Source organism: Emydura macquarii, unplaced genomic scaffold (genome assembly GCF_026122565.2).
Source record: "Emydura macquarii macquarii isolate MOO-44397 ecotype Brisbane River unplaced genomic scaffold, CSIRO-AGI_Emac_v2 contig_1253, whole genome shotgun sequence".
Classification (NCBI taxonomy): domain Eukaryota; kingdom Metazoa; phylum Chordata; order Testudines; family Chelidae; genus Emydura; species Emydura macquarii.
The window spans coordinates 32016735-32031376 of NW_027131390.1; the positions used below are offsets into that span (position 1 = coordinate 32016735).

General features: G+C 38.0%; 1 protein-coding gene across 1 annotated transcript in view; it reads left to right on the forward strand.

Annotated features, from left to right (window-relative positions):
- DIAPH2 (diaphanous related formin 2) overlaps window positions 1-14642 on the forward strand; it is a 735565-nt gene that overhangs the window by 367078 nt on the left and 353845 nt on the right. Inside the window, 1 exon segment of the mRNA XM_067548390.1 lies at window positions 3849-3950. Within this exon segment, the coding sequence (XP_067404491.1) occupies window positions 3849-3950 (102 nt within the window).

Sequence of the window (14642 nt, forward strand, 5' to 3'; positions counted from 1 at the left end):
GTATTAATTCCAGACTAATTGAAAACATATATGGTTAAAATGTTTAATATTAAATATTATAATGAAGTATTCCTAAATTATTTTTTATCCCTATTTCTTATATAAGTAGACACAAAAGTAGTAAAACACAGATTTCTACAATCTCTGTTTTTAAAACAAAACAAACTCTTGGTTGGGTAAAGTTTAAAAAAATTGTTATGGGCCTGTGGAGTTCTGTTTGTTTTCAACACATTTTAACATTACTTCAGTTGCAGCACAGTTTGTTACCTTGTTAATACATTTGTGACTCTCATCAACTTTGAAACAACAATAACAATAAGACTTCCCCTGCGGAGAAATAATGTGTGCATGTGTCTGTGTACAAAGCAACTTGAGTACATTTGTCTGCTTATTTTGTTCCTTGCAGCTGTTTTTAAATACGGTAGTTTCCAGGTTGCGTTGGATTATGCAAGTAAAATATAAGATTTTGAAATGCACACTTACTAAACTACATTATCTGTGTCAGTGTTTTGTGTTCGAAAAGGGAAATGAATTATGGAGGAGCATTTTGACAGTTTCAACCATTAAAAGACAGTGGCTGAAAGCTTCTGAGATACTGTCAGTTCCCTGAAATGCTATGTATAATTTAAACATAGGAAGTTATATCCTCTTTTAAAATGAAAGTGTAAGTAATAGGCAAAATGACTTTTCCCCAAAGTCACAAAAATTACACTTCTTTATGTGCTTGCATGAAAAAAAGGCTACTACCTTGGATATTTATTTTGTGAGAATTTATTACATAGAAAAAACAAATAGAAATAATTATTACTTACTCATGACTATGTGCTGTGGCAAGTTTCCTTTCACTTGTATTTCATATGAATGTGTATCTTGATGGATGTGAGCATTTGATTCAAGTGCATTTTTTGCTATGAAAAAATAAGGAAAGAACAAAGATTTGTTTTTCAGCACTGCAAACAAACTAGACTGGAAATCTCATCACTTAATATTCTGTTTATTTCTATTTTTACTTACAGTACTGACACATAAATCAAACAAATTATTAGCTCTGCTGTTAATTCATATAAGCTTGTAACTGGCATTGAAGGAGTTGTACTATATAATCAACACAAAACTTCCTTAGTATTCTATCAAAACTTAAGGAGTTTGAGCTTTTGCTTCTATTGAGTCACAACTGTCAGCTATTGATTCTGTATCTGAAGGTTTTTGGATTTGGGTTTACATGTATAAAACAAATATGTTAACAAAATAATGTTTTTTGGAAACTGTACAGTATGCTTTTAACGTCTGTAACAAAGGGTATTGAGGATCTTGGAGCGAGGGTAGAAGGCAGATGTGCTGGTATGCAATCTGTGCCAAGGCTGTCCTTAAAAAGTGAAATCAAGTGTTTTTCCTTAAAGTCTATGGCTAGAACCAGTATGAGAAAAAGAAATCATGATGTTAAAAAACAAAACAAAGACTACAAGAACTCTGTACATAATTCTAAATGACATAGGTACAGTGATAGTTGTTCCATTCTAAAACGAGTTTGACTAAATAAGTCAGGATCTTTTGCAGTTTAAACCCAGTTTATTGTGATGCATTTAATCATGGAGAGCCCAAATCTGTTTTTCTAAAACTAACATGGCTTAATGAGATGATTTGAGATGGGAAAGAAAAATTATGTTTTGGTAAGAAAGGAAGGCGGCCAGCTGGCCCAGCCCAGCCGCTGACATACCATAAAGAGAAAGCTAAGATGCATGAAAGATTGTATGCCTATTGCCACAGTGGTGTCACAGACACGTCTACATTGAAGTTTCTTTGACTTTTCAATTTTAAAACCTTTAGTTGTAGATCTTAGCCATACTAAATTACAGTCGGCTGAAACGTGAGCAGTGAAATACTAGTCACAATACAATATTTTGTCATTTGAATTCCAACATATGTTCAATTTATGATGAGTGATGGTTTTTAATAAATGCATGAAAATAAATGTCCACCACAGTTTGGGTAAGCATGCAGCTGACCTTGCTTAACAGAGATCAAGACTTTAATAAGTTCTATCAGTATTAGCAAGGACATATGACCTCTGTTCTCTGCTTGTGGGAATGTATGCATCAGTAAAACAGTGTAACCTACATCTCATGTACAGGTCTGCAAACAGACTTTAAGGGATTGTAGGTGATAAACTGGTGGTGGTATTAAGCTGGCAGCATCACCCAAATAATATTACACAGGAAGGAGATATTGAAGGGAGTGTGATAGCTAATGGGATTGTTTACATCATAGGCAATCTCTGTTAATATGGGCTCCAGGCATTTTAAAAGAGTGACATGTGTCCAGAGTGTTTATGGTAGTACAGATTTCACAGTGTTTCAGAATGTTAGCATGTGAGAATGGCTTGCCATTTAGTCAGGATACACATTACTTTTATCCATTCCTGCTCCAACTACCTTTTTATGTGGCTGGAGAGCTCCCTTAAATTTATTTAGTCTTTTTCTGCAAGGTAGTCCACTAGAGAGCAGATTCTGAAACTCAGCAAAGGAAGTCCAGGTTGACTAGACTCTGTGTATGGTATTTGAAACAGCCCTGGAGAAGTGTGGGGGACAAGAAAATGGTTCTTTAAGCATTCGTCACTGCCGTGGCATAGAAATCTATTTATAAAAAAAAAAAAAAAAAACCCTCTAGAGCTGATTCAGATTTGATCTTTTGCCATCAGTACTCCCGTTACTGTCTTCCAAGTTTGTCTACCATTATTCATCAGTGATCAATGGTGACCTGTGGAGACTGGGCAAAGGGAAGGACGGCCACTAGGAGCTAGTGCCTTGATGAGCGAGGACAGTAATAATGCAAATGTTCTGTCAGTTTGGCAACATTGTGATATATCTGGACACCTTTTTTAACAGGAAATGTATAAGACCCATGAGTCTCTGAGAGCAGATAAGTATGTCCAGCTCAATTAAAAAAAGAAAGAGGAAAAAACTAACCTAGCTCTTCATCTTACAAATTACAAACAAAAAGGTGTAAGAATAAATTTTGAATATCTTAATGTATCTATAAACATAGGGATTTCTGTGTACCTGTACTGCCTAAAGTATATTTATGTAAAATAAAGCAATAGAGAGGGGGCTTGTAAAGTAGGTCTGTCCTCTTGCCAGAGTTCAATTGATCATATGATATGTGCAGCGTTTTCTTTGAGCATATAGTGAGATGAGCTTATGAACCACTTTTACATCTCACTTAGCTTGATTAAGCATTATCAGAGGAGCAGAGGTTGAAAAGGTTATGCTTAATAGCTAAAACCCAGGCGACGTATGCAGTTTTGGAATGGTCTCCATTTCTGTGTAAATTTCTTTTAAGTGATGATGTCTGCATATTGCTTTTGTGGATAAGCCCCAGAGTTATTTTGGGCAGTAGAATTTGGCTTTGTGTGGGAGGTACAGGGAGGAAGATAAAGCTTCTTATTTATAATTTAATGAGGAAGACAAAACCACAGGAGAAAAAAAAATTGGCAGCCAATGACTAATACTTGAATGCATTGGCGCCAGTGGTTCAGAGATTGGACCACTAACTTCTTAATGCTGACAAATCATGATTCCTGTCACAGAGGCTGTTTAGTGGAGATGCTGACATCTGTATATAACCATCTAAGTTACTGATTTGTTGTGTTACTTGTATGTTAAAAGATCAGTGTTTGCATAGCATTGGAAGTATCTAAATGAAAAAAGGGGTCACACAATATTCCCTTAATTACTGAGTCATTTAACAAATTACAAACATACCCTAAAATATCAAATGCTCATTTAAATCACAGCTATTAGCACAACATGAACGTAATGTAATACACCTTTTTATTTTGTTGGTTACAGAATTTGGTGAAGAATCTTCCTGAACAGAAGGAACTCAGTGCCTTAGCCCAGTTAAAGCATGAATATGATGATCTCTGTGAACCAGAACAGTTTGGAGTTGTGGTATGTACTAGTCTAATATTCAGCCAGGAGTTATCATTTGTCAGATTCATTGAAAAGAAAAGCATTTCAATAATGTATTGATTTTTTTTCATTACTGTTAATGCATGTTTTGCAGACTGCACAGATTGTAGACCATTCTTTCTCTCTCTCTCCCCCCCTCATCCCCTCCCTTTAATTTATTCAACACAGATTGTCAAAAATCAGGAAATTAAGATTCTTATTAAACAATCTCTACAGGTGCTTGACAGAACCTATGCTATACTGTACTGAAAGGGACAGTGATGTATAATTAACAGCCACTTTCTATAAAAGTCATTTCTGCGACAAATCAAATCTTGTATCTCTGTGCTGATTGAGAGTGGAGTGCTGTTGATAAATAATAAAGCAGAAGAGGTATATTTTAGAGCTTCTTAAGGATTCTTTTATGCAGAGTCATCGACTGATGATTTTCTTCCATTTGTTGAGCTTATGCTTAATATCTGAGAGACTGAACTGGCAATTGAAAGAGTTAATCTGTGCCTTATTTGTCAGTTAAGATATTCCGCTCTCACCTTGCAATAAAAAGTGAGGCTATTCATGTTCATATGTTTTTAACATATATCATTTTGCTACTTAAGGAGTGGAACTTGAACAGAGTTACAGGAGTTGTTGTTAAGATAAATCAGTAGATTTTGAGTTCACTAACTTTGTTTGTTCAGATAAACTATTGGCCTGAATGCAAAACCTAGTAAAACCTCTCCAGTGGGAGAAATTTCAGATCTGGATCCAAATTCTGGGGTAGAGTCTAATGTTACTCAAGCTGAGTAGCAGCACTTTTCTCCAAAAATAGTCCCCATAGGGATACAAAGTATGACCAACATAAGAAAATCAGAATGTGTACATTTATGATGAGGACACATCTCTAAATCAAACATTCCAATATAACATAAGCTACACAGTCAAGTTTAAATCCCAGAAGTAGTAGCCAGAAGTGTTTTGTGAACAGCGTATAGTTCAATTGCTATATACACAGTAAATCAGATTATGTAACAAAAATAACTATATAATTTTGGATAGAGATAGTAGTCTCTCCTGGGAGAAGGTTGTAACCAGATATCCATTATAAGTTCAGTTCTGAGACACAGTTGGACTGCACCAAAAATTAGTAAGTCAGTCCTCACAATATTTCTCAGGTGTTGAGCCAAAGAAAAAATATTTGGCCCAATCAGATGTGGCTTTTTTAAATATGGGAACTGGAAAATGAAAAGTTTATCAACTTTTCATATTTTTTCTAGCTTTTATAAGAATGGCCTAGCTCTAAAACATCATCCCTTTAGAGAGACCAATATATACAGGAGCAAATTCAGAGGCAGTCTAGGTAGTTAATTCAGGAGGACCCTATGTCTAGAGGAGAGAAGAAGAGAGGTAAAGTCACACATAGCCTCAAGAAAAGGATTGATTCTGGTTGATTCTATTGTTGAGGTTGTTTATTCTGTTTATCAGTGTTTAAAGCATACTTTTCAAAAAGTAGGTCAATTATTTTGAGACAGTCACCTTAATATAGCTATGAATAGTTTGCTAGGGTTTTTTATAAGCTAAAAAAAAGGCCCTGATTGCTCCTTTTCTGTGCAAAAGCATACAGAAGGGAACTAATTAATGCAAAACCTTTTTCAGTTCCAGTGGCATCACAGGAAATGAAATTATTTCCACCGTGATGTATGTATGTCTTTTTTCCATGAGGTTTTTCCTAAGGTTCTTCTGTGTCTCTCCTTAAATTATTTTCAGTTTGTAAGCCACATGCTTCACCTTTATATGTTTTAATGTGTTTTAGCTCCCCTACTTCCTCCATAGGAGGATGGAGGCTCCCTTTAGAGCCAGTCTCTCTCTGGGGTGTGTATGTGTGTTTTAATCAATCATGGTTATGATAGAGGTAGATTCTGTTTACATTCAAAACATTCTTCCCTCAGAAGCTGTGTCCTTGAATCTGTTTCATTCCAGGCCCCTGCTGGTCTTGTGATCAGCCATAAATATTGTTTGAATTAATAGAGCCTTATTATAAGTATGGACCTGTTCTTTGCAATTAGATGAATAAATATAATAAGGGAAATGTTTGTGTCTGTATGTGCATATATACACATATGCATACAAAATATATCTTGCCAGCCATGTGTTATCTACTACGTCTGACAACTTTTTGATAGAATCTTTTCTTATCCTACTTAAAATTTCAAGAACACTCAGCATTCTTGTTACTCAGTTGACTGGAATCCCCTTCCACCCGACTTTGGTAACAGATTTTATCACTGTGCTCTTTCCCCCCTAAACTCCAGGTTTTTTCTCCTTTCTTAATCTTGTTTGTCCTTGTACTCAGTCAGCAATGGATATGAGTTTTCTCATAGCTGCCTCTATTTTAATAATTTGGTTTCTTAAATGAAAACCAACTTGCCTGTTTTCCTCCAAACTGTTATTGTTCAGTGGTTATGGCCAACAACAGTTATCTATGCTACAATAAATTTAGTAGGTAAAGATATAAGCTGGAAAAGTCTGTCTGAAATAACATTAGGATTGGAATAATATTTTAGGGAAAGAAACACCTTATAGTTAAAACCATGTTTCACTTTATTGGTCAATGAGCAAAATAAAAAGGGGGGGGACCACTGTATAATTTAACTAATAATATTTGGAGTTCACATTAGGTGAAGTAACTTTTATTGATGGGCAAAATGAAAATGGAAAAAATAATGTTGATATGATCACAAAGGCCTCAAAATCTGACTTTCTATGCACAAATGCTCCCAGAGTTGATAGAGTTTGAGGACACTATTTACTTTTCAGATTCCGTAGTTGGTTAATCTTTTAAAAACAGCTAGGTAGACTAATATATAAACATGCACAAGGAAAACTATAAATATGCTACTGAAAATGAAGTTAAACTCATTGCTAGTGTATTAGTGGCATAAATGTCATAGGTCTAGAAAAGCTGATTGTTACATGTTAGAGGTTGTATTTATTGATGCAACTTATTTTTAATTGTGTGTTTTTTTTTTTTTTTTTTTTTTTTTTAAACTTAATAGCATATATATTCGTCCTGTCTTGGATGATGATAGTCATGGATTTGACAAGTTGCAGAAAGAGAACATAGCTTTCATGTTCTATATCTTGGTAGAGTGCATCTTGACTGGTGTGAAATTTATTGTTTACAAATTGGACTAGATTGCCAACATAAATGAGAATGCGACTTAGATTTTTTTTGTTTTAAAAAGCAGCAATTAGGTTAGTTCTCAGGATTGCATTTTTTATTAAGTTTGATAATGTCAATAAATAATCTGATAACAGGTAACTGTAATGCTAAACTGTGAATTGTTAATGTTCTTGCACTAAGAGGAAAGCTTACCTACTCTTAGGGCTACATCCAAGTCAGAAGAGCATCCTAGGTTTCGAATATAGTAACACCATTTTAATTCACGGTTGTCAGTTGTTAGTATTTCCTCTTTGTGCATTCATGAGGTATCTAAGCTGCTGTTGTAACACATTTTGCTGTAAACCAGTTCTCCAAAAATGTACTTGAAATAGAAATAGACAAAGTTAAGGGTATTGCTAAGGTCATTGAGCATATAAAGTGATGATTTGGGTGGAATCATTTCCCAAATAATATGCCGTTTCGTATAAATTGATACAAATTCTGCTTTGCTATACTGGGATTAATCTGGAGTAACTCAACTGGGATGATTGGAGTTAGTGTGGATTTATACCATTGTGAAAGCAGAATTTGATTCCCAACTTTTGTGAAATGTATGTTGTCTGGAATTGTACTTGTCATTTTTGACATTGATTCTCATTCCCCTTGATTTGTGTGTGTGCGTGTGCGTGTGCGTGCGTGTGCGTGCGAGAGAGAGAGATTTATTTACCTTTTATTGAATCGACCAACTTTCATTCAAATATTCTGACTTTTAGTCATTTCTTTCCCATAAAACACTAGAGATCCCACTCCAGTGCTATTGAAAAACTCTACCCACCTCATTCTGGCTGTCTTATATAGCTGTGTTTTTGCATTGTCTTCAGACCTCTGCTATCAGGACATTGCAGTTAAAATTTCTAGGATCTTGTTTTTCATTAAAGTAAAAAACAGCAAAATGTATTTTGTTGTCCACTGTACATTTTAGTAATGTAAATACTACGACCATTCTGGTTACGTGTCAGTGGGAATCCCATTGTAGATGTGCGTGTGCACCAGACCAGACTCTTCTAACCAGGAGTATCCTTTGGAGCTGCATATCCTGTTTCTTTATGTTTACTAAGACGTAAAGGATAGGGCAGCCATGACCCACCCTCAGTACCCACTTAGTACCTATTGCAGTGAATCAGAACCCAGCAATGTCCAATCTGACTAGACTATAATGTTTGCAAACTCTTAACAAAACAAGGAACAAAAAAACCACAAACACCTCCTTGAATCTTCTGAAAAACCTTCAGGACAACCCTCACTTTTCAATATTTGATACCTGAAACTGATTAAATGGCTGTTTTGGTCCAGGTCTTGGATCAGAACTCCCCATACAACACCAACTCCTAAGGAGCAGATACAAGCTGCCCTGGACCAATCTTTGGCACTGAGATGTCCACCAGTGCTGGCACAGACTATGGCACCAAAAAGCTCCTTACCGATCTGTGGCACCCATGGACGATATACTCTCCTTACTATCACCTTTTCCCGAGTGTTTAACAGAGAACCAACCCTTACAAGGTCCTGCAGTTCTATGGAAACAACTGAAGGTAGGCCTGGTTTGACATGACAAGGGCGAGGCCTCATTTCTTGGGAGACAGAAGTAGGAAGTTAAATGGATCAGCGGATAGGAAACAGAATGTCTGTACTAGCTAAAATAAGGGGGAACACCCAGGGAATCATTTACAATGGGCAAGATAATCCTGGAATGTAAAATGAGGCAGAGAGTAAATTATGCATAGACACTGTGTGCAGTACAGGGATTGATTCCTTCTAAGTGACCAATCCAAAAACATGTCACATGTCTAGTAGATGCAATATAATGTGAAAATGTATATGAAGGAAGAAGTTGACTGTGTAAATTTGGATCTGTGGTACGGCGTATACCCTTCATCCCCCACACTTGAGTCTGCATAGTTTTGCTGTATGCCAAATGAAGGAACCCAAGTGACAAGACTGGAGTTGTACTGATTTTTTTATGAGTTGCAGAGGGGGTAGCCATGTTAGTCTGTTTTAGCAATACAGCGAGAGTCCTGTGGCACCTTAAAGATGAACGAATTTATTTGGGCATAAGCTTTCGTGGGCAGAAACCCATGAAATGCATCTGACAAAGTGGGCCACAGGACTCTCGCTGAATTTTTAATGAATCAAGTGGAAGAGGTCTTAGGTCAATCCCAACTTGGAGGACCTCCACAGAGTGCAAACCTCTGGCTCATCAAGACTGGCATAGTCCAGTTAGAAACCCACCAGCGACCCGCATGTAAACAGGATGCCACCTTGGCTCTACGGGGATATTAGGGTCTAGACACTAAGGTGTGAAGGAGCTGGTCCTCATAATTAAGGAAGAGGAAAAGGTGACTTCCCTGGAATACCAGGGAGAGTGGAACCCAGAAATGCAGCCACATCAGTGTGATTCCTTGCTTCCCAAGGACCTCTCATCATCATCACCAAATGAAGTGGTGACCTCAGCAATGATTCTGGGAGACTTCAGAGTTTTTTGAGAACTCTTTGTGCAGATAGATGACAGAATGGATCTGTTGAGACGTCAGTCATCTTAAAAAAAAAAAAAAAAAAAAAAGAAATCCACAATGCTTTCAGCTATTGACCCTGCTAGAACTGTCTTGTAATTAGACCTTGCAAGAGCTTTGTGGCAGATGCTGCCCGTTATAGTTGATATTGAAGCGTGTTGAGAAAAGGTACCAATTGCTCCATTGGAGTTTGGGAGTTGGAGTATTTTTATACTCATCCAAACTCTGGATCATCAGTTCTCAGCTGTCCAAGAAGAAACATGCTTAGTCAAGAACACATCAAAGGATAAGACCTATTTGAGAGAAAATCATACTTGTCAGCATCATTCTGACTGCAAATGGCCAACTTCCAAGCCCTACTGGAAAAATCTGACTTTCTAACATATCACAGTGTAAGACCCTTTATTAATAAACTCCCTCATGAGAACAGAGAGTTGCCCAAAGACATTATAAAAAAGGGACTGCTGGTGGCAAAAAATGGCCTTGGAAGCAGCACTGAATACATTGGACACCATGGCCAGGTCTGTGGTCATCACAGTGACCATATTAAGAGCATCATTGCTCCAAGGTTTGGGCATCTCTCACAAAGTAGAAGCATGGTTGAGGATTTGCTGAGCAGCTCTGATTCCTCAAAAAAGTGAGATGATTGACAGCGCTCTACTTTTGCTGAAATTTTCCACAGTGACCTTATTCTCCGTAGGAATGTGTACCTCTCTAACCTACCATAAACCATGCTGCCATCAACCATATCATCAACAGAGATAGTGCATGCTGTTTACTGCTGGCAACCTGAATGCCGGATGAAGTGCCTGAAGTATAGCAGAGGATGGCAGTCTTGCTCAGCCTCTGCAAACACACTCCTTTGATGTGTCAATAGAATTGATGTCATTCAAGACCTGCATCAGAGCTAGTCTGCAGAATATGTCCTTTGGAAGCCACCTCACCTTATTCTGTAGGATATTACAACCAATGAAGGGGAGCTAAATTTACGTGGCTTGTGGCTATACCTTCCAATTCCTTTCCCTGCCCCCTACAAACCTTCCTCCCCACATCTCTTCAGGGCATTCTCACAAGAACCTGTTGCAAACAGAAGTGGCTTTGTTGCTCTATTTAGGAGCCTTAGAGGTGGTCTCAGGAATACAGGAGAAGAGGGAGGGCTGCAACCTCAACCTTTATGCCCTTGTGCTGAGTCATGAGGAGGCACAAAGCTCATATTTGGCCCCGAGAGATGCTGCTTGTCAAAATAATAATAATAATGTGCGTGAGGTGAATGTACATCTACAGTGGGATCCGTGCTTGACGTTATCTCAAAGACCCAACGTTACTGTAGGATACTTAAGGGTTGTTTGTGTTCACTGCTACACTTTTGTTTTGGGGAATATGTTCAAAGAGGGCTAAAGATAATTAAAAAGGTACAGTACAACAGCTTAGTAGCAAAAATATTTTTTTTAGCTATAAGGTGCTTAACCTTGATTATGCATTAATATATTTTAATAGTTATATTTCTGAAGAAAAATTCAAATAGATGATGCAGACATGAAAATCCGTTAAAGTGAAGAAAGTGTGGCTGAATTTTGGCATCTGTAGTCAGGTAAAGAGGTTCCTTACTAGGGTGTTTTGTTTTCCCATTGGATTAGTGACCCAGATAGACAGACTAGACTCCATGGATTAATGATGATCTGAATACAGCTGTTACGAAGAAAATGTGAAAAAGTAAATACAGGAGGACAGAAAGGGTAAAATAAAGATATTTATTTAAAAATAGGTATATCTATTTGCATATACAAATTAGGTATGTTAATTATTAATAAGGTTTTAATTGACTGAGCAAGATATCCATCATACTTAATAATGGTCAGAATTAGATGTTTTAAATTCATTTACAAAAGAAATATTTTGTAATTAGATTACTTATTATAACAGACTAATTAGCTTAATATTCATCTTATTTGTGAATGAAAATTGGAGCATCACATTTTCATTTAGATGAAGTATTAAGATCAATTATATATTCAAATTAAGTATCTGAACAGTTATGAAGTTATATGCCAGGATCAAATAATTTCACATTTAATAGCAATCAATTTAATGATGTTCAAGTATTTTAGGGATAATATAGTTGTTAGCCCAACTCTGTTACATATTGAGAAAAATGCTGACTGTATAACTCCAAATCATAGCAGAGAGATAGTAATCTGTCAGTTTCCCAAAATTCTCTCAGGGCTATGTAGAATAACCCTGAGGATCTCTATCTTCTCATTCAGTTATTCTGCCCTGTTAGAATCCAGACAGTCCAGAGATGGAGGATCTTTCCTTGATTCTTCTCACAGAAAACAAGCTGACAGATTCACCACCTATGTGGGCTCTTCTTTGATTGGTGGAGAGAGAGGAGCACATTTAGCATCTTTTATCTCTGGTCATCACAAACAATGAGCACTTGCCTTCAAATGTGCATGAATTAGTACATTCTTCATTTGCATTGGACAAGGCTTCCTTCTCGATTGATGGGTTATTTAGTTACAGGGGTATATACAATGTCAATGTTTGCTCTTACATTATAATGGAATTACAGATAAGTGAAAAGAAGGCACATAGCATCTCACAGTTTTCATGAAGTTTAAACACCAAATACATTCTTGTACATTTAACAATCACTTTGATATATGCTAATAGACAGGTGAATTGCCCTCGAGCTTTGGTGCGAGCTGGCACATGGTCTGGCAGCATCACATCCTTGAATAAGGGTTAAGGGGTGGGGTATAAAGGAGGCATGTTGACGTCCTGCCATACCAGTTACAGGTTCCACAAACCCCTATTCACCCCCTCCTTGTTTCGGCTACTTTAAGAAATCTTTTCTTTAAATCCTTTTCCCATCCATTTTGTCTGATCACCGTATCCCTTCCCTATGGAGTACCTGCACTGGACATTCACCACAAGGAGGTACCAGCAATTAGCAGGGCTGCCACCGCAAAAAATGTTCTTTGTCATTCTTATAAGTAGGAAAATGTAAAGAACAATACATAAAAGTATTTCTAACTCTTTTATAACTGCTCTCACTAAAGCCATCACCACATTGTTTTCAATATAGTATAGATCAACTAAAGAAATGAGAACTAGAGCACTGGTATAACTGGATGGGTATAAACTGTTTAGGAAGGACAGGCAGGGGAGAAAAGGTGGAAGAGTTGCATGTATGTAAGAAAGCAATATGATTGCTCAGAGCTCCACTATGAAACTGGAGAAAAGCCTGTTGAGAGTCTCTGGTTTAAATTTATTGGTAAGAGCAACAAAGGTGATGTCATGGTGGGCGGCTGTTATAGACCACCATCCCAGGAGGATGAGGTAGACAAGTCTTTCTTCAGACAACTAATTAAAGTTTCCAGATCACAGGACCTGGTTCTCATGGAGGACTTCAATCGCACTGACATCTGGTGGGAGGGCAATACAGCAGAGCACAGACAATCCAGGAAGTTTTTGGGGATTGTTGAGGACAACTTCCTGGTGCAAGTGCTGGAGCAACCAACTAGGGGCTGTGCTCTGCTTGACCTGCTGCTCACAAATAGGGAAGAATTGGTAGGGGAAGTAAAAGTAAGTGGTAGCCTGCGCAGCAGTGACCATGAGACAGTAGAGTTCAGGATCCTGACAAAAGGAAGAAAGGAGAACAACAGAATACAGACCCTGGACTTCAGAAAAGCAGACTTTGATTCCCTCAGGGAGCTGATGGGTCGCATCAGCTGATGGGAGTCTAATATGAGGAGAAAAAGAGCCCAAGATAGCTGGCTGCATTTTAAATAAACCTTATTGAGGGCAAAGGAACAAACCATCCTGAAATGCAGAAAGAATAGCAAATATGGGAGGCAATCAGCTTGGCTTCACAAAAAAGTCTTCAGTGAGCTTAAACACAAAAAGGAAGCTTACAAGAAGTGGAAGCTTGGACAGATGACTAGGGAGGAGTATAAAAATACTTCTCAAGCATGCAGGAGTGAAATCAAGAAGGCCAAAACACAATTGGAGTTGCAGCTAGCAAGGGACGTGAAGGGTAACAAAAAGGGTTTCTTCAGGTATGTTAACAACAAGATGAAGGTCAAGCAAACTGTGGTCCCCTTGCAGAATGGGGGAGGCAATCTAGTGACACATGATGTGGAAAAAGCTGAAGTATTCAATGCTTTTTTCTGTCTTTGTCTTCACAGACAAGGTCAGCCTCCAGACTACTGCACTGGGCAGCACAGAATGGGGAGGAGATGAGCAGTCCTCTGTGCTGAAAGAATAGGTTCAGGACTATCTGGACATGCACAAGTCCCATAGGGCCAGAAGCAGTGCATCCGAGGGTGCTGAGTGAGTTGGCTGATGTGATTGCAGAGCCATTGACCATTATCTTTGAAAACCTGTGGCGATTGGGGGAGGTCCCGGTTAACTGGAAAAAGGCAAATATAGTGTCCATTTTCAAAACAGGGAGGAAGGAGGAACCAGGTAATTACAGACCGGTCAGCCTCACCTCACTTCCTGGAAAAATCATGGAACAGGTCCTCAAGGAATCCATTTTGAAGCACTTGGAGGAGAGGAAGGTGATCAGGAAAAGTCAGCATGGATTCACCAAGGGAAAGTCATTCCTCACCAACCTGATTGCCTTCTTTGATGAGACGACTGGCTCTGTGGATGTGGGGGAAGCGGTAGATGTGATATACCTTGACTTTAGCAAAGCTTTTGATACTGTCTCCCACAGTATTCTCATCAGCAAGTTGAAGTATGGATTGGATGAATGGACTATAAGATAGATTGATAGAAAGTTGACTGGATCATCATGATTAACGGATAGTGATCAATGGCTCAATGTCTAGTTGGCAGCCAGTAACAAGCGGAGTGCCCCAGGGGTCGGTGCTGGGACCGGTTTTGTTCAACATCTTCATTAATGATCTGAAGGATGGGATGGATTGCACCCTCAGTAAGTTTGAGTGGTAGATA